The sequence below is a fragment of the Aquarana catesbeiana genome, linkage group LG07, assembly GCF_042186555.1.
Source record: "Aquarana catesbeiana isolate 2022-GZ linkage group LG07, ASM4218655v1, whole genome shotgun sequence".
NCBI classification, from domain to species: Eukaryota; Metazoa; Chordata; class Amphibia; order Anura; family Ranidae; genus Aquarana; species Aquarana catesbeiana.
Window position 1 is genome coordinate 36,032,207 of NC_133330.1, and position 24,837 is coordinate 36,057,043.

The window sequence follows — 24,837 nt, forward strand, 5'->3', positions numbered from 1 at the left end:
TAATAGGTTGCTATACCCCCCTTTTTTTTAGAAATGCTATCGGTCTCTATACTTAAAGGGATTGAGTACTCATCCATTTAAAATAGCGGTTCTGTACCCATGGGCTATTTCTCGGTACTACTGGTAAGTACCATCCATACATATCTTATGTATCTCTTGTGTATTCTATTCCAGTATATATATATATATATATATATATATATATATATATATATATAATATATATATATATATATATCCCGCTTAAAGGGTTAATACATAACCATGGATTCTGTCTACTTTAAGATACTGTATTGAATGCATTTATAGGGGAATCTGTGACTACTTACCGCTGTGTGTGATTTATATTCTAATATACTTCTACATGACCGTTGCATATCAGATGAGAGCCATTCTAGTATAAACCGCTTTTTTGATCTGGGGATTTTTTCACAGTGGCACCCTAGTCCATAATGCATATGTCTCTGTTTTATCTAGTGATACATATTTTATTTTTTTATTTATTTTATTTATGTCAGGTACTTATATAGCGCCGTCAATTTACGCAGCGCTTTACATACATTGTACATTCACATCAGTCCCTACCCTCAAGGAGCTTACAATCTAAGGTCCCTAACTCACATTCATACATACAAGGGACAATTTAGACAGCATCCAATTAACCTACCAGCATGTCTTTGGAGTGTGGGAGGAAACCCACGCAGACACAGGGAGAACATGCAAACTCCAGGCAGGTAGTGTTGTGGTTGGGATTTGAACCAGCGACCCTAGTGCTGCTAGGCGAAAGTGCTATCCACTACCCCACTGTGCCGCCCAATGACCACATGATATGTGTGTATCTTACTATCATACACACGCGTATGAAAATTTGAAACTCCGTCTTTTTTTCGGTTGTCTGTTAGTTCTGTGAGGTTCCCCCCATACCCTGAGCCACAAGTTTACCAGGCAAGCATACATGTTGTTATGTCTATTTGTAATTGGTCTTTTTGTATATGTATTTCTTCTGGAGAAATGTTGTAACAGTCATAGCTATACTTATACAGATATATACTACACTAAATATTTACACATGTACTCTTTTTTGTTTTTAAATATACCAGCACCTACCCAGTTTTTGTCCTGAGGAAGCTAATATCTTAGTGAAACGCGTTGACTAGCACGTTTTTGGAGGCATCACTGGATCAGAAATTCTTCTCCTACTTTGATACATTATGACCTCAATTTCTGTACCTTAGATCCAGCCCTCTGTAACTGCATCATTGGGTAACTGGTAACTGTGTCCATACAGGGTGTTGTTTGTATGTTGGCTATATGTTTTTAGTAATTTTAATTATGCTGTAATAAAATTTATACTTTTTTATTGATTTTCCCTCTCATTGTGTGCCCACAAAGTCTGGCAATTTTTTGACTTGGTCAATCCTTGTATATATTTATTTTGGATGTTGGCATGGTGAGGGCCCTTCCTACCTACTATAAAAGTGAAATTCATTGCAACGATTCCAGGAAGCCGATAATTCTGAATCATATGAATGCCTAAAGTGATCTACCTTATAATTTATTAATACCAACCCTTCTGGTGACGGCACATAAAGACATTTGCATTTAAAAGCAGGCATTGAGAAACCAGTTGTGTAATGTGTGCTGTATACAAGTTATGTACTGCTCTGATGTCTCCAGTATGCAATACTAATCATTTCTTTCTTCATTAAATTGTTTGTATCCTTAATAACACCGCAGTGCTCACACACAAATGTAAAAAGTGCCCGACCACCTTAGCTGTAGATTCTGCTTACCAGACGGCAAGCTTAAAAGGCAGATGGCTATAACCCAGCCTAGGCCTCTAAGCTTGCAGATGACCACAATAGGGATGGTGATTCAAACGGTGCAGATCGCTCCCTCTGTCCCGCTATAGTGTTCGTTCACTTCCGAGCTTCCGAGCATGCGTGTTTGTACTTTAGACTTTTGTCCAACGGACTTGTGTACACACGCTCGGAAAATCCGACAACAGACATTTGTCAGCAGAAAATTTTAAAGCCTGCCATCCAACATTTGTCCGCGGAAAATCCAACAACAAGTGTCCAATGGACCGTACAAACGGACGGATTTTCCGCCAACTGCCTGACATCACACAATTCCCGTCGGAAAATCCGATCGTGTGTACATGGCTTTACTCATTTAGCTCATTTAAACTGAAAGTTCAGTTGGGTATTAAGACCCACTTTTGCAATGCGTTAACACCCATTCATTATTGCATTGTGTTGCCATTTCGAATGGCACCCCAATGTACTAAGGGCTCATTCACACAGATGGCAAGGAGAGCAGTACAAGCAAGCAGTAGAGCCGAAGGTTTACCACCCCCCCACCCCTCCATCATCACCCACCTAAACACAGTAATGCAGCCGCTTAGGGCTGTACACAAGCTGAGTGTGCAATGCACTGCTTTGCGGCCGCGGAAAAACTTAAATGGCATGCTGCATTCGACAGGTGGTAACACTGCCAAAAATGACCCTTTTAACCCCTTGGCGCCAACAAAACACAAATGTGCAGCCCCACTGGGCTTGTTTCTTTTTTGTTGTCGTAGGGCTGCATATTTGCGTACCTCCGTTTGCAAATAGAGCGCGCCACACAGCGAACCCCAGACCCCGTTCCATTGATCAGGACCCGGAATCGGACATTGATCGCTGTGATAGCCTCTAATTGACTGTCACAGTGATCAGTAACTGTAAAGCCTATGTGAAAGGATGAGAGAGATACATTGTATCTTTCTCTGTCCTTGCAGAGAAAAAAAAAAGTGTGTGTAAAATAAATAAATAAATAAATAAATAATTTAAAAAATTAAATAAAAAAATATATACCTAGACCAAGGTTTGATCTAGGTCAATGCCAGGGTTAGTGTTTGGTTCAAGGTCAGGGTCAAACGTTAAGGTCAAAGGTTAACGTCAATGTCAAAGGTCAAGGTCAGTATTTTTTAGACAGGATTTTTTTTTTCTTGTAATTAGTAGCAGTGTCAGTGTGTTTTAGGTAGGATAAAAAAAAAAAAAAAAAAAAAGCAAAATGTGCACTTTTGTTTTTGGGCTGTACTACGGGTACAAATAACAACTAACATACACAAATGTGGTATCGCTGCGATCGTCAGGAGTGGGAGAATTTGGTTTGGGTTGTTCTTTGGTGGTATGTTATGGTAGTAGCAAGAAATATGCAGCTAAATTTAAAAATTTTTTTTTTTTTTTTTTTTACTATTTTAGGCCAGTTTTCCTTTGATAATAAAAAATAAATAAATTAGGAGACATATGTTACCATTTACCACCAAATAAAAGCCCTATTTGTCCTGAAAAAAAAAAAAAAGTTATAATCCACTATCCACCTAGATGCACAAAGTAGTTGTGGTGATATGTACGGTTTTACGAACACATGTCAAAGTTGCAAAATTGGGCTTAGGCATTAAGATTTGTTTTAACCTTAGGCATTAAGTGAATGGGGCTGCACAGTGGGTCAGCATTTTTGGGTTAAAAAAAGCAGTTAGGAAGTGAATTATCACCTCCTCAAAGCCTGCCAAACACCATCTGAAAAGCAATCCACCCCAAAACATTTTTTTAGAGGAGCGGCAATAATAGCCATGTAAATGAGCCCTAAATCAACGCACTGCCCTGCATTACTCCAAACTGCATTCGTTTGGACTGCGTGGGGTGTGGTGCATTGGTAGCCCATAGAAAATGAACGGGCCGTCTTGATGCAACATACGTTAATGCGCAACATAATGTGCGTAAGCGCACTGCAGAAGTGTGATCTCATCCTTCACACGCATTTAGAATTTGTCTGCAGTTCCACTTTAAGTGGTGAAAATGAATTAACCATTTAGTAAATGTGATAATGAGCCATAACCTGATGTGTAATGATAATATAAGCGCTTGCCAAAAATGTTTGTCATCAGCTTCAAAATGTGACCGGTTGTTCCTTTGCTCTAGATATTACTTATTGTCCAGGAATGTAGATAATGTTCCCCTCCCCAGATGTAACCTGCAGAATGCTTTCACTCTGATACACCTATATGATTAAAGAGGAACTCTGGGCAAAATAAAAAAAAAATCACATCTATGGTGTAATCTGTTACTGGCATTAACTCAGCTCTTTATTACCTGTTGATCCTGCTGGTAGATCTGTTTTTTTCTTTACTACCTATAACAGGCTAGGATTTCCAGCAAAAGTGATTGTTACTCCCCATTAACACCTGAGCGTTTTGTAGCTGGAAGGTGGAAGCTCCAAAACGCTGGATGAGAAAAAAAAATTATTATTCTCTATGGAGAAGGTCCACATATCCACTCCATCGCCTGAAGCCAAACACCTGACGGTATAATTGTGACACTTTGTTGTCACCGTCAAATTTTAGATCTCCTTTGACTTTCCTATGGACAATCATTTCCCAGGACAAAGTAAGTCAATTTTCCCTGTGGACAAGACACTTGACAGGGGTTCCAACACTACCCTACTATATCCAAAACTTAAAAGAAGTTTGGGTTGGGTTTTCAGTTTAAGCTTAGGTTGTTGAGGCCAGGTTAAGCTAAGAGTCATATTGTAGGGTTAGGTTAAGCTAAGGGTTATATTGTAGGGTCACAGTAGGTTAAGAGTCATATTGTAGGGTTAGGTGAGCTAAGGGTCATATTGTCATATTGTAGGTTCAGGTTAAAATAAGGGTCACATTGTGGGGTCAGGAACTAAGGGTCAGACTGTAGGGTCCAGTTAGTCTAAAAGTCATATTGTGGGGTCAGGGAAGGCTAAAAGTCAAATTGTAGGGTCAAGTTAGGCTAAGAGTCATATTGTGGGGTCAGGTAAAGCTAAGGGTCATGTTGTAGAGTTAGGGTAAGGGTCATATCGTAGGGTCAGATTAGGCTAACTGTCATATTGTAGGGTTAGCTTAGGCTAAGAGTCATATTGTAGGGTTAGGCTAAGGGTCATATTGTAGGGTTAGGCTAAGGGTCATATTGTAGAGTCAGTTTAGGCTAAGGGTCATATTGTAGGGTTAGCTTAGGCTAAAGGTCATATTGTAGGGTTAGCTTAGGCTAAGAGTCATATTGTAGGGTTAGGCTAAGGGTCATATTGTAGAGTCACTTTAGGCTAAGGGTCATATTGTAGGGTTAGGTTAGGCTAAGGGTCATATTGTAGGGTTAGGTTAGGCTAAGGGTCATATTGAAGGGTTAGGCTAAGGGTCATACTGTAGGGTTAGGCTAAGGGTCATATTGTAGAGTCAGTTTAGACTAAGGGTCATATTGTAGAGTCAGTTTAGGCTAAGGGTCATATTGTAGAGTCAGTTTAGACTAAGGGTCATATTGTAGGGTTAGCTTAGGCTAAGAGTCATATTGCAGGGTTAGGCTAAGGGTCTTATTGTAGGGTTAGGCTAAGGGTCATATTGTAGAGTCAGTTTGGCTAAGGGTCATATTGTAGGGTCAGATTAGGCTAACTGTCATATTGTAGGGTTAGGTTAGGCTAAGGGTCATATTGTAGAGTTAGTTTGGGTATCAGGGGCAGGTTAGGTGTTAAAGAATATGCTTGAGGGTTAGGTTATGTTTTCTGGTTTAGGAGATGGAGGGGTTAGGCCTCTGTCATACCTGCCAATGTTTTGTTGGTGGCAACTTGCTGTTGACAGAATTGCTAAGAAAGCAACAAGAACATTCACCTCCTACAGTGTTGCTCCCTCCCTGTCCATACCAAAGAGGTTATGCTGAGTCCCTGTCTGAGGGGTCCCAACATACCCTTGTGATTCTGCAACATTTCCAGCATCAGAACAACCATACACGAACAAGTAAGTGTGGTCATTTAGGAGAGCCTATTGCTAACGAATTGACAACAGGATCCCTAGTGTGGCTTGTACTTTGAGCTGGCCATACACGTGACAAGCTTCAGTCAACCAAGTTCAACCATATCCCCTTGCGGTCCATGGGATCCACTATATAAAGCCTTCAAATGCTTAGCAGTTTCAACAAAAAATAGAGGTGCAAGTTCTACTGTTCCACCAAATTGCCACCTGTATGGCCACCTTGAAGTGTATGTAAAGATAACATTTTTTGGATATTAATAGTGAAGGGTTAATTCCTCCACTACGTTTTTTTTTCATCTGAGGAAGTTTCTCTTCACTTCTGGTCCCAAAGATGCAAGAAAAGTTTAGAGGAAATCAAAGTGTCTCCAGAACAGGCGACCCCGTTGGATGGTTTCTTCTTATCTCTTGATGACAATTCTACCATTTGGGATTTCCCCTCACTTTCTTTTTCTGTGACACTGGCCTCCAGTACAAATAGAGAGGTGAATCTCCCCAATGGGGACACAAACAGTATTGATACTTGACAAAGGGTCTAACCCTTCCCCTCTCTATCCAAAACTTAAAAAAAAAAATGTTTTGACTAGAGATGCACTTTAAGGAGTCTATTTATAAAATATTATTATTATTATTATTTTTGTCAAAACCCAATTGAACAAGCTGAAGAAAGAACAGTGTTTCTCAAATCCAGTCCTCAAGGCGCCCCAGCAGGTCATGTTTTCAGGATTTCCCTCAGATGAAACGGCTGTGGTAATTACTAAGGCAGTGAAAGTGATCAAATCACCTGTGCAAAATAATGGAAAGCCTGAAAACATGACCTGTTGGGGCGCCTTGAGGACTGGAGTTGAGAAACAGATTGGCTACAATACACAGCTGCACCAGATTTTGCACTCTCCAGTTTTAATAAATTGACCCCTTAGGCCCCTTTAACATTGATACGTTTTTCCTGCGTTTTACCTCGAACACGCTTGAGCCCATCCTTACCCATAAGGCTTAGGTTAGGGAATTTAGACATTTTTTTCCACCTCTTTTTGGTACCGAAAATCTACCAGCTCTGGGTTCCCCATGGTGAAAACATTTAATGGATCTGTACTTGCCAAATGTCATTTCCAGGGACAAAGTATGATAAGCTGAACCAGCATCAGGCAATAAGGGGCGCCCGCTAACTAGGACCCTCCAACCACTTTATCTACAGACACTTCCAGGGACAATATGTGGAAGTAGGGTTGCCACCTTTTCTTCAAGTCAAACTCGAACACTTTAGCGGCGCACAGCAATTTTTTTTTTTATAGTATAAACTATACAAATATTTTGCTATTAAATAACATTTCTAATCATATGAAGTTAATAACAAAAGTTCCCCTTTACATCAGAGTCCACAGAGTCCCCCTTTTACATCTGAATTTGCAGAGTTCCTTACACTGTAAGGGGGGACTCTGCAGACTCTGATGTAAGGGAGAACTCTGGGGACTCTAACATAAGGGATGCTCTGGGAACCCTGATTTAAGGGGGAACACTGATAACTCTGATGTACGGAGAGGACTCTGATGTAAGGGGGAACACTGTGGCCTCTGGTATAAAGGGGAACTCTGATGTAAGGGGTGCTCTGAGAACCCTGAATTACCTTAGTGTAATCACTCAGAGGCAGGAGAGAGAAGGAGGGAGACTTCAGTCACAGACAGGGATGGATGGTGTCAGCACCTCTCATTCAGATGCATCTGGAAGCCATAGTCCGGTCCGAATAATGTGTCCGGGTTTCAGGCGGTCTGAAACCCAGACGCATGATTCCAAACCCGAACTGTCCGGGTGAATCCCGGACAGGTGGCAACCCTATGTGGAAGCCAGGAACTGTCCCTAGATATAAGGCAATCTTATCAACTAACACGACCTTCACACCTGTCCCGACATGCAGAGAAACGAGCCGCCCTTTGGCAGAGGATTCTTAATGGCACCCCCCACGCATCTGCCAACGCGCACATTTTGTAACATGTTGCAGCACCATGCAGTTCAGGGGGTACGATTTTGCAAACGGGTCATTGACTTCTTTTGCGCATTTCTTGGACATAGGGCAACCCATGGACAAGAATGGGCTGCCCCCTACACAAGACACGCGGGGGGCACACATGGGAGTACACACGGGGACACACACGGGGGCACACACGGGGACACACGCGGGGGCACACACGGGGGCACACACGGGGGCACACACGGGGACACACACGGGGACACACACGGGGGCACACACGGGGACACACACGGGGACACACACGGGGGTACACACGGGGACACACACGGGGGCACACACGGGGGCACACACGGGGACACACGCGGGGGCACACATGGGGGTACACACGGGGGCACACATGGGGGTACACACGGGGACACACACGGGGGCACACATGGGGGTACACACGGAGACACACGCGGGGGCACACATGGGGGTACACACGGAGACACACGCGGGGGCACACACGGGGACACACGCGGGGGCACACACTCGCCCATGCTTCATCGCACCTGGATGGCCAAAGCTGACCTGTAGAATTTTCTTAAACATTTTTCAAATTCTGAACTCTTGTTTCGATTTTCTAATGGTTAGTGGAGTGAAATCAACGTTCGTTTTCAACCAAAGCGACAGTGAATTTAAAGGAACAGAATCATTTTTTTTTTTTCTCAAACAAAAATCTAACTGTGTATGTAGTCTTCGCTCAGAAAAAAAATTGTACACAAAGTGAAACCTGTTTCCATTCCAGTAGCAGATCTGGCCAAAAGACTGAAATGAGCTGACTCCATGATAGTAAGATCGAATGTACTAAACAATTGTTCTATGAATGTTCAAATAAAAATCTAACTATGTATGGTCATCTTAAGCCTTGGTTCACACATATATGTGATGTGGGAAACGTAGTGAATCCTGTGCGTTTCCCACACCGCATTGAAATCGCAGGGTGTTCCATGCAATCTGCTGCGGGTGTCGATGTTAAAATAAAGAAGGCCCAAAACAGCTCAGACAACGCGGTGCGATGGCCTGAATGGGATTGCATGGATGTGAACCCCCATGCGTTCTGATTCTGGTACAGCAAAAAAAAAAAGGGTCCTGCAGCATTTTAGTGTGATTTCAGCATCCAAAATGAACGGCTCAAATCGCAGTGCGCAGACATCGCATGTACATTGCATGGAAATGCAGTGCGATTCCTGTGCTTATCACATGCGATGTGCTGCATCCCGGCAGTGTGAACCTTGGCTTAAGCAGTATTAAACCCAAAAGCAAAACTTTATATCGCAGCTTAAATATTCATAGATGTGATGGCTGCATTTGTTTTCTCTTTTAGGCTTTATTGTCACCTGATGAATCGGCTAGTAAGTCTGTGACCCGGGGGCCTAGTGTGGCTCTTTGGATATCCTTATCCGGCCCATGGGGCACTATTCCCCCCACTGACATCAACAGTGGTGTAATCATTTCTGCACAGACACCAACAATGGGACACTATCCCCTCCACTGACACCAATGATGGGCCATAATTCCTTCCACTGACACCAATGATGGGGCATAATTCCTCCCACTGATACCAACAATGAGGCACTATATCCTCCGCTGACACCGATGATGGGGCCCTATTCCCTCCACTGACATGAATAATGGGGCATAATTCCTCCCACTGATACCAATCATGGGACACTATTCCTCCCACTGACACCAACAATGGGGCACTATTCCTCCCACTGACACCAACAATGGGGCACTATTCTCTCCACTGACACCAATGATGGGGCACTGTTCCTCTCCCTGATACCAATGATGGGACACTATTCCTCCCACTGACACCAATGATGGGGAACCATTCCTCCCACTGACACCAACGATGGGGCCCTATTCCCTCTACTGACACGAATAATGGGGCATAATTCCTCTCCCTGATACCAATGATGGGGAACTATTTCTACCACTGACACCAACGATGGGGCACTATTCCCTCTACTGACACGAATAATGGGGCATAATTCCTCTCCCTGATACCAATGATTGGGAACTATTTCTACCACTGACACCAACGATGGGGCACTATTCCTCCTACTGACATCAACAATGGGGTAATAATTTCTGCACTGACACCAACAGTGGGGCAGTTTTTCTCCTACTAACACCAACAATGGGGCACTAATATTTCCCCTACTGCCAAAGATGGGACATTGTTTACTTCCACTGATACCAAGACATTTTCCAATTCCACTGACCACGGTTCGGCACATTAAGCCGGCCCTTTGTTTTGGAAGTTTGGAGACCCCTGATGTGGATGTAGCAGTTACATGGATGAGAAAAAACTATTTACCACTGACAGGGCTGCTTACAATGATCAGCTTTTATTTATTCATGCAAAACCTTTATCCCAAATGGAAAATAAATAAATAAATTACTGTAACTAATTATAAAGTATTAGTTTGAATTTGGCTTCAATTTGTTAGTGTATCTAAATCTGCTAGTCCATCTAGGGCTAGCAGGGCCATCAGTCCAAATGTGCCTCCTTTGCGCCTTCATCCAGAGTGAAGGCGCTCTAATACAGGAGGTGTGTTACTAGCCAGATCTCCAGGTGAAAACAGAGGGGAAAGAAAAAAAGCCTTAAAAAAAAGAAAACGAATGCAGCCACCACATCTAATGATTGGTAAACTGCAATATATTACATGCTTTCGTTTTGGGATTAATAATTCTTTAAGATCCTCCTAGCCTTCCATTCATAGGTATGACTTACCCCACTGCAGCTGATGGCACCCCCATCATTGGGTAGAGTCCGGAGTGCCCCCCTGTCCTGGGTACTGAGTCCATACAGTAAGACGTGAACCAGAAGGACGCTGAAGAACGTCACCCGTGTCATTGTCACCTGTCTGCCGGTTCAGAGTAAAGGCAGGAAAACCCCGATGACAACTTTGTATCCAAGTAGAAGAGAATTGTCTATAAAATGATTAAATGTAACCAGTTCTTATAAAGGGGGACCCACTATGTGGGCTCTAAGGGGCCCCAGTGGAGGCGTCCGATGTGTTAATCCCGATCACATCCTGACACCCGTGTGACCGTGTCCTTGTCCCCCGGCCAGGGAGATCAAAGTACAAGGCAGGGAAAAACCCACTAAAAACTTTGTATCCAACAAGAGGCCACCGATTGGAATGACGTCAATGTCCCACCAGAGGGGGCCACTAGGTGGGCTACAAGGGGTCCCAGGGGAGGTGTCTAAAGTCCTAAACAATCCCCAATCAAATCTTTAGCCCTCTTTTTTTTTTTAGGCTAATGACAAGTTGTCAGTCCAGCAGATCCCAGGTGCCTTGTTGGCTGAAGAGGTGTTGTGGCCCCTGAGTGACTTGGGGGCCCCCTTTCTGCGTGCTGTTCAGGGTCCACTGGCAGCTCCGGTCTCCGTCCTGAGTTGTGCTGATCAGTTCCCTATTACTGGGGCCCGCCTCTCCCTCCTCCACACCCTCCTGGAGGGAGAAACACCTCCAACTGCTGGGACGCAGTACAACACACTGACTCACTGACACATGGGAGGCGCAGCACTGCAAGCCAACTGTCAGTATTCTCAGCCTCCGACTGTCATTCTCCTGCAGGGACAGTCCCTGTGTTGGAGATCCCTCTGTCCCTTGTTTAGACCATAGCTCCCAACTGTCCCTGATTTCGAGGGATTGTCCCTGATTTGGAGCAATGTCCCTCTGTCCCTCGTTCCTCCTCATTTGTCCCTCATTTTGGTCTGATCTATATAGTTGTATATAAAATGCACTTTTTATCTATCAAAAAGTGTTTTCCAGCGCTAAACCTTTCATCTGATTTCTAAATTGCTGCATTTGTAAATTCCAAAAGCCAATATAAAGAAATAGTAGTAGTAAAAAAAAGCACTTGTGAGTTTAACCAATCTTGTTTTTTGGTACAATTCTCCTTTAAAGGGGGCGTGGCAAGGGGGTGTGTCCTATGCCTGCCTACTTTTGCTGATGGGTGTCCCTCATTCCCATCTCAAAAAGTTGGGGGTGTGTATAAAGATCTGTATAAAGCTGGCCATACACCATACAATCAAATCGTACAATCTCTGTGCAATCTTATTTAGATTCACCAAACTATGTAATACGGGGACAGACTAAAGCAGCTCATAGATGATTTGTTTCATCTCTTGCCCCGTACACACGGTCGGACTTTCCGACAGAAAATGTGCGATCGGAGCTTGTTGTCGGAAACTCCGACCGTGTGTGGGCTCCATCGGACTTTTTCCATCGGAATTCCTGACACACAAAGTTTGAGAGCTGGATCTAAGATTTTCCGACAACAAAATCCTTTGTCGTCAATTCCGATCGTGTGTACACAATTCCGACGCACAAAGTGCCACACATGCTCGGAATCAAGCAGAAGAGCCGCACTGGCTATTGAACTTCATTTTTCTCGGCTCGTCGTACGTCTTGTACGTCACCGCGTTCTTGACGTTCGGAATTTCCCACCAACTTTGTGTGACCGTGTGTATGCAAGGCGAGTTTGAGCCAACATCCGTCGGAAAAAATACGATGGATTTTGTTGTCGGAATGTCTGATCGTGTGTACACGGCATTTCTTTCCACTGTGGGTGGAAGGAAAGAAAAATTGCTCAATTCACAGTCAGTGTTGATAGGGGAATCCCTCCCGAAGTGCTATTGTGCTCTGCTGGTGGGGGGAGGGGTGGTCGCAGGGTGCCTTACCGGCCAGCATAACGCAATGATTGCTGCTAGCTGCTGTAGCCACAGGCAGTAATGCCCGGTACACACAATGAGATTATCAGACGAATTGTCATTTTTTTTTTTTTTTTTGCATGCAAATCTCAGATTGTATCTGATGAGTTTACTAAATCCAGGAAAATTCTCGTACGACAGAATAAAAATTCGGAAGTGATGTCACGTGTTCTAATGCATTTGTATTGCACTTTCGAACGACAGCTATGCTGATTAAACAAAAATCGTACGATCTGGCATTGTACAAAAAAAAAAATTTGTGCGTGTCTTATCAAATAATATCGGATGAATTGTCCTGATCGGCTCTCAAAAGCTCTGTACTAACGATCAGATTATCATACGATCGCTCCGAAAAACTGCAGTTTTCGTACGATTTTCTGATCGTGTGTATCGGCCATAACTGTATGTAAAAAACCCAACAGTTGATCCATCAATTGACCTCACCTGCCGATACACGAATCGAATCTTGGCCGGTCTTTGCTGAACGGGCAAAAATTTCAATCCATATATGGCCGGCTTTAACCACTTCAATACCGGGTACTATGTATGAACACCGATTTCTCTCCTCCTAGACAGTCCCATCCCCCCCCCCCACACACACACACACACATAGGGAACACATTTAACCCCTTGATCGCCCCCTAGTGTTAACCTCTTCCCTGCCAGTGACATTTACACAGTAATCAGTGCATTTTTATAGTACTGATCGCTGTATAAATGTCAATGGTTTCAAAATTGTGTCAAAAGTGTCCGATGTGTCCGCCATAATGTCGCAGTCTCGATTTTTACTAATAAAAAAATAATAATTAAAATGCCATAAATCTATCCCCTATTTTGTAGACGCTATAACTTTTGCGCAAACCAATCAATATACGCTTACTGCGATTTTTTTTTTTTTTTTCAAATAACGTTTTATTAAATGTATTATCAATACAAAATACATGAGCATGAAAAATCACATATGATATCCAGTATGACCGCTTACAATGTTAAACTGATAATCAGTATAGTTTTACTGCAATTTTTTTTACCAAAAATATGTAGAAGAATACGTATCGGTCTAAGCTGAGGAAAAAATTTGTTTTTTTGATAAAAAATGTGGGATATTTATTATAGCAAAAAGTAAAAGATATTGTGTTTTTTTCAAAATTGTCGCTCTTCTTTTGCTTACAGTCAGGGCTGGACTGGCCTACCGGGATACCGGGAAATTTCCCAGTAGGCCGTCTGTCCTGGGGCCACTTTGAGTGGCGACTGCATCGCTCTCCTCTCTCTGTCCTCCGGCACTCGTATGTCACGGAGCTGGGTCTGTGTGCAAGGTCCCGCCCCCCCCAGACCAGCTCGTGTGATAGTAGATTGAATCAGTGTTCTGCCTATCACACGAGCCGGTCTAGGGGGGCGGGACCTTGCACACAGACCAAGCTCCGTGACATATGGGTGCCGGAGGACAGAAGGAGGAGCGCGCTGTGTTATCCAGAAAATGGTGAGGCTGACATTAGTGGGCAGAGAGGCTGCAATTGGTGGGCAGAGAGGCTGCAATTGGTGGGCAGAGAGGCTGCAATTTGTGGGCACAGAGGCTGCAGTGGTGGGCACACAGAGGCTGCAATTGGTGGGCAAAGTGAGGCTGCATTCATGGGCAAAGAGAAGCTGCATTGGTGGGCACAGCGAGGCTGGATTGATGGGCACAGTGAGGCTGCAATGAAGTGAAGCTGCATTGGTGGGCACAGTGAAGCTGCATGGGTGGGCACAGCGAGGCTGCATTGGTGGGCACAGAGAGGCTGCATTGTTGGACACAGTAAGGCTGCAATGATGGGGACAGAGAGGCTGCAATGATAGGCACAGAGAGGCTGCAATGATGGGCACAGAGAGGCTGCATTGATGGGCACCATGAAGCTACAATGATGGGCACAGTGAGGCTGCAATGATTGGCACAGTGAGGCTGCATTGATGGGCACTGGGAGGCTGCATTGGTGGGCACAGTGAGGCTGCATTCATGGGCACAGTGAGGCTGCAATGATGGGCACGGTGAGGCTGCATTGGTGGGCACAGTGAGGCTGCATTGATAGGGACAGCGAGGCTGCATTGATGGGTACGGCAAGGCTGCAATTGGTGGGCACACAGAGGCTGCAATTGGTGGGCACACAGAGGCTGCAATTAGTGGACACACAGAGGCTGCAGTGGTGGGCACACTTAGGCTGCAATTGGTGGGCACAGAGAGGCTGCAATTAGTGGGCACAGAGGCTGCAATTGGTAGGCACAGTGAGGCTGCATTCATGGGCACAGAGTAACTGCATTGGTGGGCACAGCGAAGCTGCATTGGTGGGCACAGCAAGGCTGCATTGGTGGGCACAGTGAGGCTGCAATGATGGGCACAGTGTGGCTGCAATGAAGTGAAGCTGCATTGGTGGGCACAGTGAAGCTGCATGGGTGGGCACAGCGAGGCTGCATTGGTGGGCACAGAGAGGCTGCATTGTTGGACACAGTAAGGCTGCAATGATGGGGACAGAGAGGCTGCAATAATGGGCACAAAGAGGCTGCAATGATGGGCACAGAGAGGCTGCATTGATGGGCACCATGAAGCTACAATGATGGGCACAGTGAGGCTGCAATGATGGGCACAGTGAGGCTGCAATGATGGGCATAGGGAGGCTCCATTGATGGGCAAAGGGAGGCTGCATTGATGGGTACAGGGAGGCTGCATTGGTGGGTACAGGGAGGCTGCATTGGTGGGCACAGGGAGGCTGCATTGGTGGGCACAGTGAGACTGCATTCATGGGCATGGTAAAGCTGCATTTGATGGGCACTGTGAGGCTGCAATGATGGACACAGTGAGGCTGAAATGATGGGCACAGTGAGGCTGCATTGGTGGGCACGTCGAGGCTGCATTGATGGGCACGGCGAGGCTGCATTGATGAGCATGGCAAGGCTGCATTGATGGGCATGGTGAGACTGCATTGATGGGCACGGCAAAGCTGCATTGATGGGCATGCATTGATCTCTTGTATCATGTCTTCATCTCTAACCATCTCCTGTACCATGCCCGCAGCCTCCGACACCTCCTGTATCATTTCTGCAGCCTCTGACATCTACTGTATCATGCCTGCAGCCTCTGACCATCTCTTGTATCATGTCCGCAGCCTCTGACCATCTCTTGTATCATGTCCGCAGCCTCTGACCATCTCTTGTATCCTGTCCTCAGTCTCTACCCATCTCTTCTATCCTGTCCTCAGTCTCTAGCCATCTCTTCTATCATGTCCTCAGTCTCTACCCATCTCTTGTATCCTGTCCTCATTCTCTAGCCATCTCTTCTATCATGTCCTCAGTCTCTACCCATCTCTTGTATCCTGTCGTCAGTCTCTACCCATCTCTTCTATCCTGTCCTCAGTCTCTAGCCATCTCTTGTATCATGTCCTCAGTCTCTACCCATCTCTTGTATCCTGTCCTCAGTCTCTACCCATCTCTTCTATCATGTCCTCAGTCTCTAGCCATCTCTTGTATCATGTCCTCAGTCTCTACCCATCTCTTGTATCCTGTCCTCAGTCTCTACCCATCTCTTCTATCATGTCCTCAGTCTCTAGCCATCTCTTGTATTCTGTCCTCAGTCTCTAAACATCACTTGTATCATGTCCGCAACCTCTGACCATCTCTTGTCTTATATCATGTCTGCAGTGTCTGAGGGGAAGTCTGGAGAGGAGTAAAAGGAGTGTTCCGACCGTTTTTTTTTTTTTTTTAAGTCAGCAGCTACAAACACTGTAGCTGCTGACTTTTAATAAGGGCACTTACCTGCCAAGCGAGCCCGCGATGTCGGCCCCCGAGGCCGATCCATCCATCTTATCGGCTGCCGGCGCCGCCATCCTAACTAAGGGAAACAGGCAGTGGAGCCTTGCGGCTTCACTGCCCGTTTCCTACTGCGCATGCACGAGCCGCGCGGCGCTTTGTGAATGGCCCCGTTGTTTCCTGGGATACACACATGTCCAAGAAGACAACGGAGCTGCTCGCCTAGGAGGAGGAAACAGAAGAAACAGCGCCGCGGAATAGGAAGAGGCAGATTAGGAAGACTACCTAGCAACACGGTTTTTGGTGAGAAAAAAAAAATTAATTTTTTTCAAATGTTTTTTTTTATATTTTTTTAAGAATATTAATGTAATTTTTTTTTTTTTTTATGGTGGCCCTCCACTTTAAGAGTGGGAGTGCCGCCAGGATGGGGATCATGGGAGAAGTCAGATGTGTGTGGACTGTGGAGAGGAGACTATGGGATAAAACCAGAGCCACCAACCTGGAGCCATCTAACTGAGCCCTGCACAATGCACCTGAGAGGAGGTCAGTGACAGCGCCGCCAGGCAAGTCTGAGGGGGGGGTCACTGATGTAGGGGGGAGTGAATACAATAATATAAGTGTAGCAATAACTCTCGGTGGAGCTGCTGGTTTAAAGCGGGCTTGTTACCTTCATTCTCCTTCCCTCTGTTTCACCGGCACCGGGTCTAGGGTTCTGTTGAGTTTACCTCCGGACGATACACGTACCAACACTTGAGTACGTTTTCAATGCTTTATTGAACAATTAACGAAGGAAGTAGCAGGAAAGAGGCAGAAGGGAAACTGCAGGGAAAGCTCAAATACCTTTCTGTAGGATTCTTGACAAATGTCCTTTAGAGTTGAATATTACAGTAGAATGCGCTCCCCTCATGGGACACAATCTTTGGTCGCCTGGATAGGCCTCTCTCACTTGCCTAGCAGCCAGTACGTAGCACGAACAAAAGTCTCTGCCACAGACTTGCTTGGGATGAACCCGTACGATCCTCTGCCACAGGATGTATTGGTTTTGCGGTGAATGTCAGTCACAGTGCTTGAACATTTAAGCCAAACCCGGCAACACTATGCTGTAAAGTTACTTTAGGATACGTCCTCCAACCGAGTCACCAGGCCCCTCTCCAGACCAGCACTCTGTATGGTCCTTCCATGACGGGTCCTCTCCTGGGATCTCCTCGGTTGTCCAGCTTCTTCCCTCTGGATAGACAGCTCAGGACCATTCCTCGGCTGCTGTGGTAGGCCTCAGACATGCTTCTGGGCCCACCCACGCGCCGCAGCGACGCGGGCCTCCGAAAGGAAGGACCACAAGGTAACACTCTAACGCATACCTGTCGGCCAGGAGGGCCAGCAGGTGGCTGAAAAACGACCTTAAAACATGACGTCTGTCCCATAAATACCCTCTCCCAGAATCCCACTCAGAGGACCACCTCCACCGAGTTGTCTCCGGGACAGAAGAGCATCCCTATGCTTTGACACGTTGCCTTTCCAACACTAGCCAATAGTAACAACGAAACCCACCGGCCCAGTATGGAAACACATGCAACGTCAGCCAAGCTGGAACAGAGGCAAATCTAACTTCCCCTAACTAGCAATTTACTAAATTTACCTATCAGATGGTAGATCGCAAATCTACCAGCGCTACATAAGTGGGCACTGATATAAAGGTTTCCCCCTTATATCAGTAACCCCCCCATTCTTTCTGCGGAATGTGGTCTCTGGAAACCAGAGTCCCCTCCACGTTCCTGGGGTGCCCCTTGACGATGGACCAATTTAACCCCTTTTAACTGGAATTTGCTTTTATATATATATACATAAAGCCCTATGTGCTTTCATTTCATATCTGCCTTCTATGTATATATATATTTATACACTCTTCAAATGTGCTTTAAAATGCATGGTTTTCCCTTTCATGAACAAGGAAATAATGACGTTATAATGTTGGGCTGGTATAATAATGCTATGGGGCTGGTACGATATTTTTTCCAGGGCTGTTTCTTTTCCCAGTCCGACCCTGCTTATAGCGCAAAAAATAAAAACCGCAGAGGCGATCAAATACCACCAAAATCTCTATGTGTGGGAAAAAAAGGACGTCAATTTTGTTTTGGTACAGCGTCGCACGACCGCGCAATTGTCAATTAAAGCGACGAAGTGCCGAATCGCAAAAAATGACCTGGTCATTGAGCAGCCAAATCTTCCGGGGCTGAAGCGGTTAATGGGTTTTAAATTCTTTGTTAAATAAACGAAAAAAAAAAATTTGGGGAAAAAAATTAATGTTTTTCTTCTTTTCTGTTATAAAAATTTTGCAAATAAATAATTGTTCTTCCTAAATTTAGCCCAAAATGTATTCCGCTACATTTATTTGGTGAAAATAACTCAAATCAGTGTATATTATTTAGTCTGTAGGAAAATTCTAAAGTCTATAAACTATGATATATATCTGAAAATTGATCAATCCTGCTGTACTGAGGGCTGATCTCATTTCTTGAGGACCTAAAATGCTAAGACAGTACAAATACCCCCCAAATGACCCCTTTTTGGAAAGTAAACAGTCCAAGGTATTTAGTAAGAGTCACGGCGCATTTTTTGAAGTTGTAATTTTTTGTCATAATTTTTTGGAAAATCTTAAATTTTTTATTAATTTTTTTAACACACTCTGACCAGAGTAATATAATGTTACCATAGTAACATTGTACTACTCTGGGGAAGTGATCAGGATTTCTTTTTTTTTTTTTTTACACATTATTTTTGATTATAGCAGTGAATTACATTGCTATCAGCAAGCATTTTACTGAATGAAACTGATTCACTCCACTTGTTTTGTTGTGATTAGCTGTGATTGGTCAGAGATAATCATATGGTACAGACTGGCTGTGATTGGCCGTCTGTACTATGTGATCAAATTGGCCAATCACAGCTAGCAACACAATTGTACACATTGGATGGCATGAAAGGAAGCCATCCATTGTGTACAACTGTCATGTGACCTGCTGTCATTCATCACGGCGGTCACAAGGTACTGGCCGGTGACAGATCGCACCACTGCACGGCCCTGCGGCACTTTCTGAGAGGACTTCATATGACGTCCACTCAGGATATCAAAACCACCGCCTGTTCGTCATTTGTGTATACAGCCGTGGCCAAAAGTTTTGAGAATGACACAAATATTAATCTTCACAAAGTCTGCTGCTTCTGTGTTTTTAGATCTTTTTGTCAGATGTTACTATGGTATATTAAAGTATAATCACAAGCATTTCATAAGAGTCAAAGGCTTTTATTGACAATTATGTGAAGTTTATGCAGAGAGTCAATGGTTGCAGTGTTGACCCTTTTTTTTTTTTCAAGACCTCTACAATTCGCCCTGGCATGCTATCAATCAACTTCTGGGCCACATCCTGACTGATGGGAGCCCATTCTTGCATAATCAATGCTTGGAGTTTGTCAGAAATGGGGGGGGGGGGGGGGGGGGTTTGTTCACCCGCCTCTTGAGGATTGACCACAAGCTGTCAGTGGGATTAAGGTCTGGGAAGTTTCCTGGTCATGGTCAAAATTTCAATGTTTTGTTCCCCAAGCCACTTAGTTATCACTTTTGCCTTATGGCAAGGTGCTCCATCATGCTGGAAAAAGCATTGTTCCTCAAACTGTTCTTGGATGGTTGGGAGAAGTTGCTCTTGGAGGATGTTTTTGTACCATTCTTTATTCATGGTGGTGTTCTTAGGCACAATTGTGAGTGAGCCCACTCCCTTGGTTGAAGCAACCCCACACATGGATGGTCTCAGGATGCATTACTGTTGGTATGACACAGGACTAATGGTAGCGCTCACCTTTTCTTCTCCGAACAAAGTTTTTTCCGGAAGCCCCAAACAATCGGAAAGGGGATTCATCAGAGAAAATGACTTTACCCCAGTCCTCAGCAGTCCAATCCCTGTACCTTTTGCAGAATATCGGTCTGTCCCTGATGTTATCCTGGAGAGAAGTGGCTTCTTTGTTGCCCTTCTTGACACCAGGCCATCCTCCAAAAGTCTTCTCCTCACTGTGCATGCCGATGTACTCACACCCCCTGCTGCCATTCCTGAGCAAGCTTCGCACTGGTGGTGCCCCGATCCCGCAGCTGAATCAACTGTAGGAGACGGTCCTGGCAATTGCTGAACTTTCTTGGGTGCCCCAAAAGAAGCCTTCTTCACAAATGCAATGGAAATATTTTTATGGGATTAGCTTAATTTTCATGGCAAAGAGGGACTTTGCAATTAATTGCAACTCATCTGATCACTTTTCATAACATTCTGGAGTATATGCAAATTGCCATCATAAAAACTGAGACAGCAGACTTTGTGAAAATGATTATTTATGACATTCTCAAAATTTCTGGCCATGACTTAAGCCCGGGCGGAAAGTGATTAAATAATCCGTTCAGTCAATATCAGATTAGGCAGACCCTTATACTACGTAGTTGATGGTAGATCTAAAGAAGATTGCACAATCAGATTGTGTAGTGTATAGTGAGCCTAATGCAGCCCATACATTCATATTTTTTTTTACATTCAACCACCGGGTTGAGAAAAAAAATAAAAAATTAGATTCCCCCATCCATACATTCGATATGGATGGTAGAATCCTGCCGCTGTGCTATTGTGTTCGGACAGTGAGGAGTCTTCCCTGCTATCAAACAATAAATGCTGTTGGCCATAGCCGGCGTCAGTGAGCGATTGGGAAAAATCCAACAGGCTGGTTGTACAGAAGTCAATCGGTAGATCGACTTCTGTACAACTAGGGTGCCCATACATGAGGAATTTTGTTTTAACCAGGATTCAGTGTCAGTGGAAGCCCCCCCATAGACAGACCAATTTCAGCCAACTCTTTTTGAATTGGATGGCAAGCACCCCCCGACACGATAAAAGTCGATTTAAAAATCGACTGAGGCGAGCGTAAAATTATCGTCCTACAGAGACTGCATCCTCTTAGGCAGCTGTGGGTGCCGCAGCCACACGAACACAATAACCGGCAGTGGAGACTCTTCCACCCACTTAACATACATGGAATCTTTTGAGCCATTAGTCACCCACGCTGTACCCTACAAGTCACCGAACCCGCTGCACCTCCCCAACACCCAGATGAAACTTTGTTTTCTCAAATATCTTTCGATGTTCTATAAAAACCTGATTTTCCAGCCCAGTGTGCGCTCTGTAAGGAATCCAGTTCCCTCCCTGTTTTCAGGTTCAACAGCATTTATATCACGAATTTCAGATTTTAACTACTTACTTACTGGGCACTTATACCCCCTTCCTGCCCAGGCCAATTTTCATCTGTCAGCGCTGTTGCATTTTGAATGACAATTGCCCAGACATGCAGCGCTGTACCCAAACTAAATTTTTATATATTTTTTCACACAAATAGAGCTTTCTTTTGGTGGTATTTAATCACTGCTGGGTTTTTTATTTTTTGCTAAAGAAACAAAAAAGATCGAAAATTTTGAAAAAAAAAATAAATTCATAGTTTGTTATAATATTTTGCAAACAGGTAATTTTTCTCCTTCACTGATGGGCACTGATAGGCTGCACCGATGGGCACTAATGAAGTGGCACTGATGAGGCAGCACTGGTGGCCACTGATGAGGCTGCACTGATAGGTGACACTGATGATGTGGCACTGATGGGTACTGATTGGCAGCACTGATAGGCACTAATAGGTGGCACCGATGGACACTGATGGGTGGCACTGATAGGCAGCACTGAAGGGCACTGATAGACACTGGTAGGTGGTACTGATAGGCAGCACTGATGGGTGACACTGATGTTGAGGCACTGATAGTCACCGGTAGGTGGCACTGGTGGGCACTGATTGGCAGCAATAGTGGGCATTGATAGGTGGCACTGGCGGGCTCTGAAGGGCACTAATAGGTGGTATTGATGGGCACCGAGAGGTGGCACCGATGGGCACTGATAGGTGACACTGACAGGCACTGGTAGGTGGCACTGATAGGCAGCACTGATAGGAGACACAGTTGATGAGACACTGAAGGTCACTAATAGGTGGCACTGGTGGGCACTGATAGGTGGCACTGATTAGCAGCACTGGCGGGCACAAATTGGGACCGATGTCCCTGTAACAGAGGCCGGTTATGGCTTTCTTCTATTCTCCTCACTCTGTGAGGAGAAAAAAAGGCAATAACAGGCTTCTGTTTACTTCCGTGATCAGTTGTCATTGGCTGACAGCTGATCACATGGTAAAGGGCAGCTGTGATTGGCCCTTTACCCTGTTCTGTGATCAGCTAAGTCCAAAGAACTCGATGATCACATAGTGTGCTGCTTGCGCACCACAGGGAGCGTGCAAGCAGCGCAATCACAGGAGGATGTCTATTGACCCTCCCGGCACTGGAAGCCCACGCTGTAGCTGTCTTTTGGCTATAGCACAGGTGGAAAGTGGTTAAAAGATGATAAAAAGAAATACTTTATTTAAAGCTGAGCTCTGGGCACAAAAGCTTTCATTGAAATATGTTCCTCAATAGCCACAAAGGATAGAAATCCATTTTGTGTGCAGCAAATGTGCAAACCCAGATATCATCTTTTAAAAGTAGCAGCGACATCTTCGCTGTGCTGTACATAGACTGGAGGGGCATTACAGGCTTCCCCCACTACAGGCTGCCTGCAGGCTGCCTGCCGCTCGGAGCGGCTGCTTCTTCAATAGGCCTATTGAAGGAGCAGCCGCTCCGAGCGCGTAGCCTATCCAGTGCTCTCCCACTGCCTGAATCCTCCCTCTATGTGAGCCCTCCCCCTGGAGTGTATCCGGAAGCCGGAAGCCGCTGAACGGTCCGTGACATCACGCACACCCTCTGTGCGCTCCACGCCGGCGCCAGCTTCTGCCTGATGGCCACAGGACGAACCACCTGCTGAACAGCTTCCCCTGCAGCCTTATGCCCCGTACACACGGTCGGATTTTCCGATGGAAGAGGTCCGATCGGAGCGTGTTGTCGGAAATTCCGACCGTGTGTGGGCTCCATCGGACATTCTCCATCGAATTTTCCGACACACAAAGTTTGAGAGCAGGATATAAAATTTTCCGACAACAAAATCCGTTGTCGGAAATTCCGATCGTCTGTATACAAATCCGACGGACAAAGTGCCACGCATGCTCAGAATAAATAAAGAGATGAAAGCTATTGGCCACTGCCCCGTTTATAGTCCCGACGTACGTGTTTTACATCACCGCGTTCAGAATGATCGGATTTTCCGACAACTTTGTGTGACCGTGTGTATGCAAGACAAGTTTGAGCCAACATCCGTCGGAAAAAATCCTAGGATTTTGTTGTCGGAATGTTCGAAGAAAGTCCGACCGCGTGTACGGGGCATTACACCGCTGACACACCATCCAGACTGGAGCCCGAGGAACTCACCAGGATCACCTATCTACAGATGAGCCTTTTTAATTATGTCTCTTGTAAGTGTTTTTTAACTTTGTGTCACTAAAAGTACCTACTAATGCTGCACTCAGGTGGCGCTTCCTTTCTTCACCCTCTCTTGCATATCACAGAGCCAGCTCTCTGAGGACAGCAGCCGCCTCCTAGTTCCACTGCTCCACCAACCCTCTCCACATACTCTGAACTGTCAGATCCTTATTAACCCCTGGACTGCCAACATTTTTGCCATATAACCTACTTTACATGCTTCGAGCTGTCAGACCCTCATTAACGCCTGGGCTGCCAACACTTTAGCCATGGACTATACGCCTGGCCAACCTGATAAATTCTGATTACTGTATGCTGTATATGCGCTTTAAGTTTATTATTACTTTTATCTCCTCATAAGGAATGACTCAGAAGCAGATTGTTGGTTACATATCTGAACGCAGTGCATGTGTATGCATCTGGGTGAATATCTCCATTGAAAACAATGTAGCTGCGTTCAGATTCATAAATTCAACTTTTTTCCTTTTTTCCTTTTTTATTTTTTTTTTGCCGTGTAAATGAGGCCTAACTTATAAATGAGATGCACAGAACAATTTCATTTTATCAACAGTAGGTTCAGTATTAGGAGTCGCTTGTGTTTACATAAGGTAAAGATATATTTATTCAGAAAAGCATTTTTTCTAAACTGCGACGCACTGCTTTCAGCACAAAAAACAGGAAAGATCCACACGTTTAAAACAACACGACTGTGACCTTTCAAATGCGCTGGTTGAAAAATGTACAAGGCGCCGGCTACTACAGACATGCAAATTCTGCCAAAAAGACAGACAAAAACAATTATTTTTCATTTAGATTTTTTCAGTACTACAGACATGCAAATTCTGCCAAAAAGACAGACAAAAACAATTATTTTTCATTTAGATTTTTTCAGTTAAGCGTTAATCTTGGTGCCCTACAGGATCGAGAGCGAGAAAGGAGAAATAGTCGGTTGAGGACAACACAGAGCTCCTCAGCTCTGCCACGTGACCTCCCTGTACACAAACACCAACTCCGTCTGCCACTACTCATTCCACCGCACAGCAGGGGCGGGG

The 24,837-nt window shown here is 44.8% G+C and overlaps 1 protein-coding gene across 1 annotated transcript in view; it reads right to left on the reverse strand.

Annotated features, from left to right (window-relative positions):
* Nucleotides 1–11,305, reverse strand: part of IL17RC (interleukin 17 receptor C) — a 122,675-nt gene extending 111,370 nt beyond the window's left edge. The window contains exon 1 of the mRNA XM_073591966.1: nucleotides 10,558–11,305. Coding sequence (XP_073448067.1) covers nucleotides 10,558–10,680 — 123 coding nt within the window. The 5' untranslated portion in view covers nucleotides 10,681–11,305. The remainder of the gene's footprint in view (nucleotides 1–10,557) is intronic.
* Nucleotides 11,306–24,837: the final 13,532 nt, after the last annotated feature.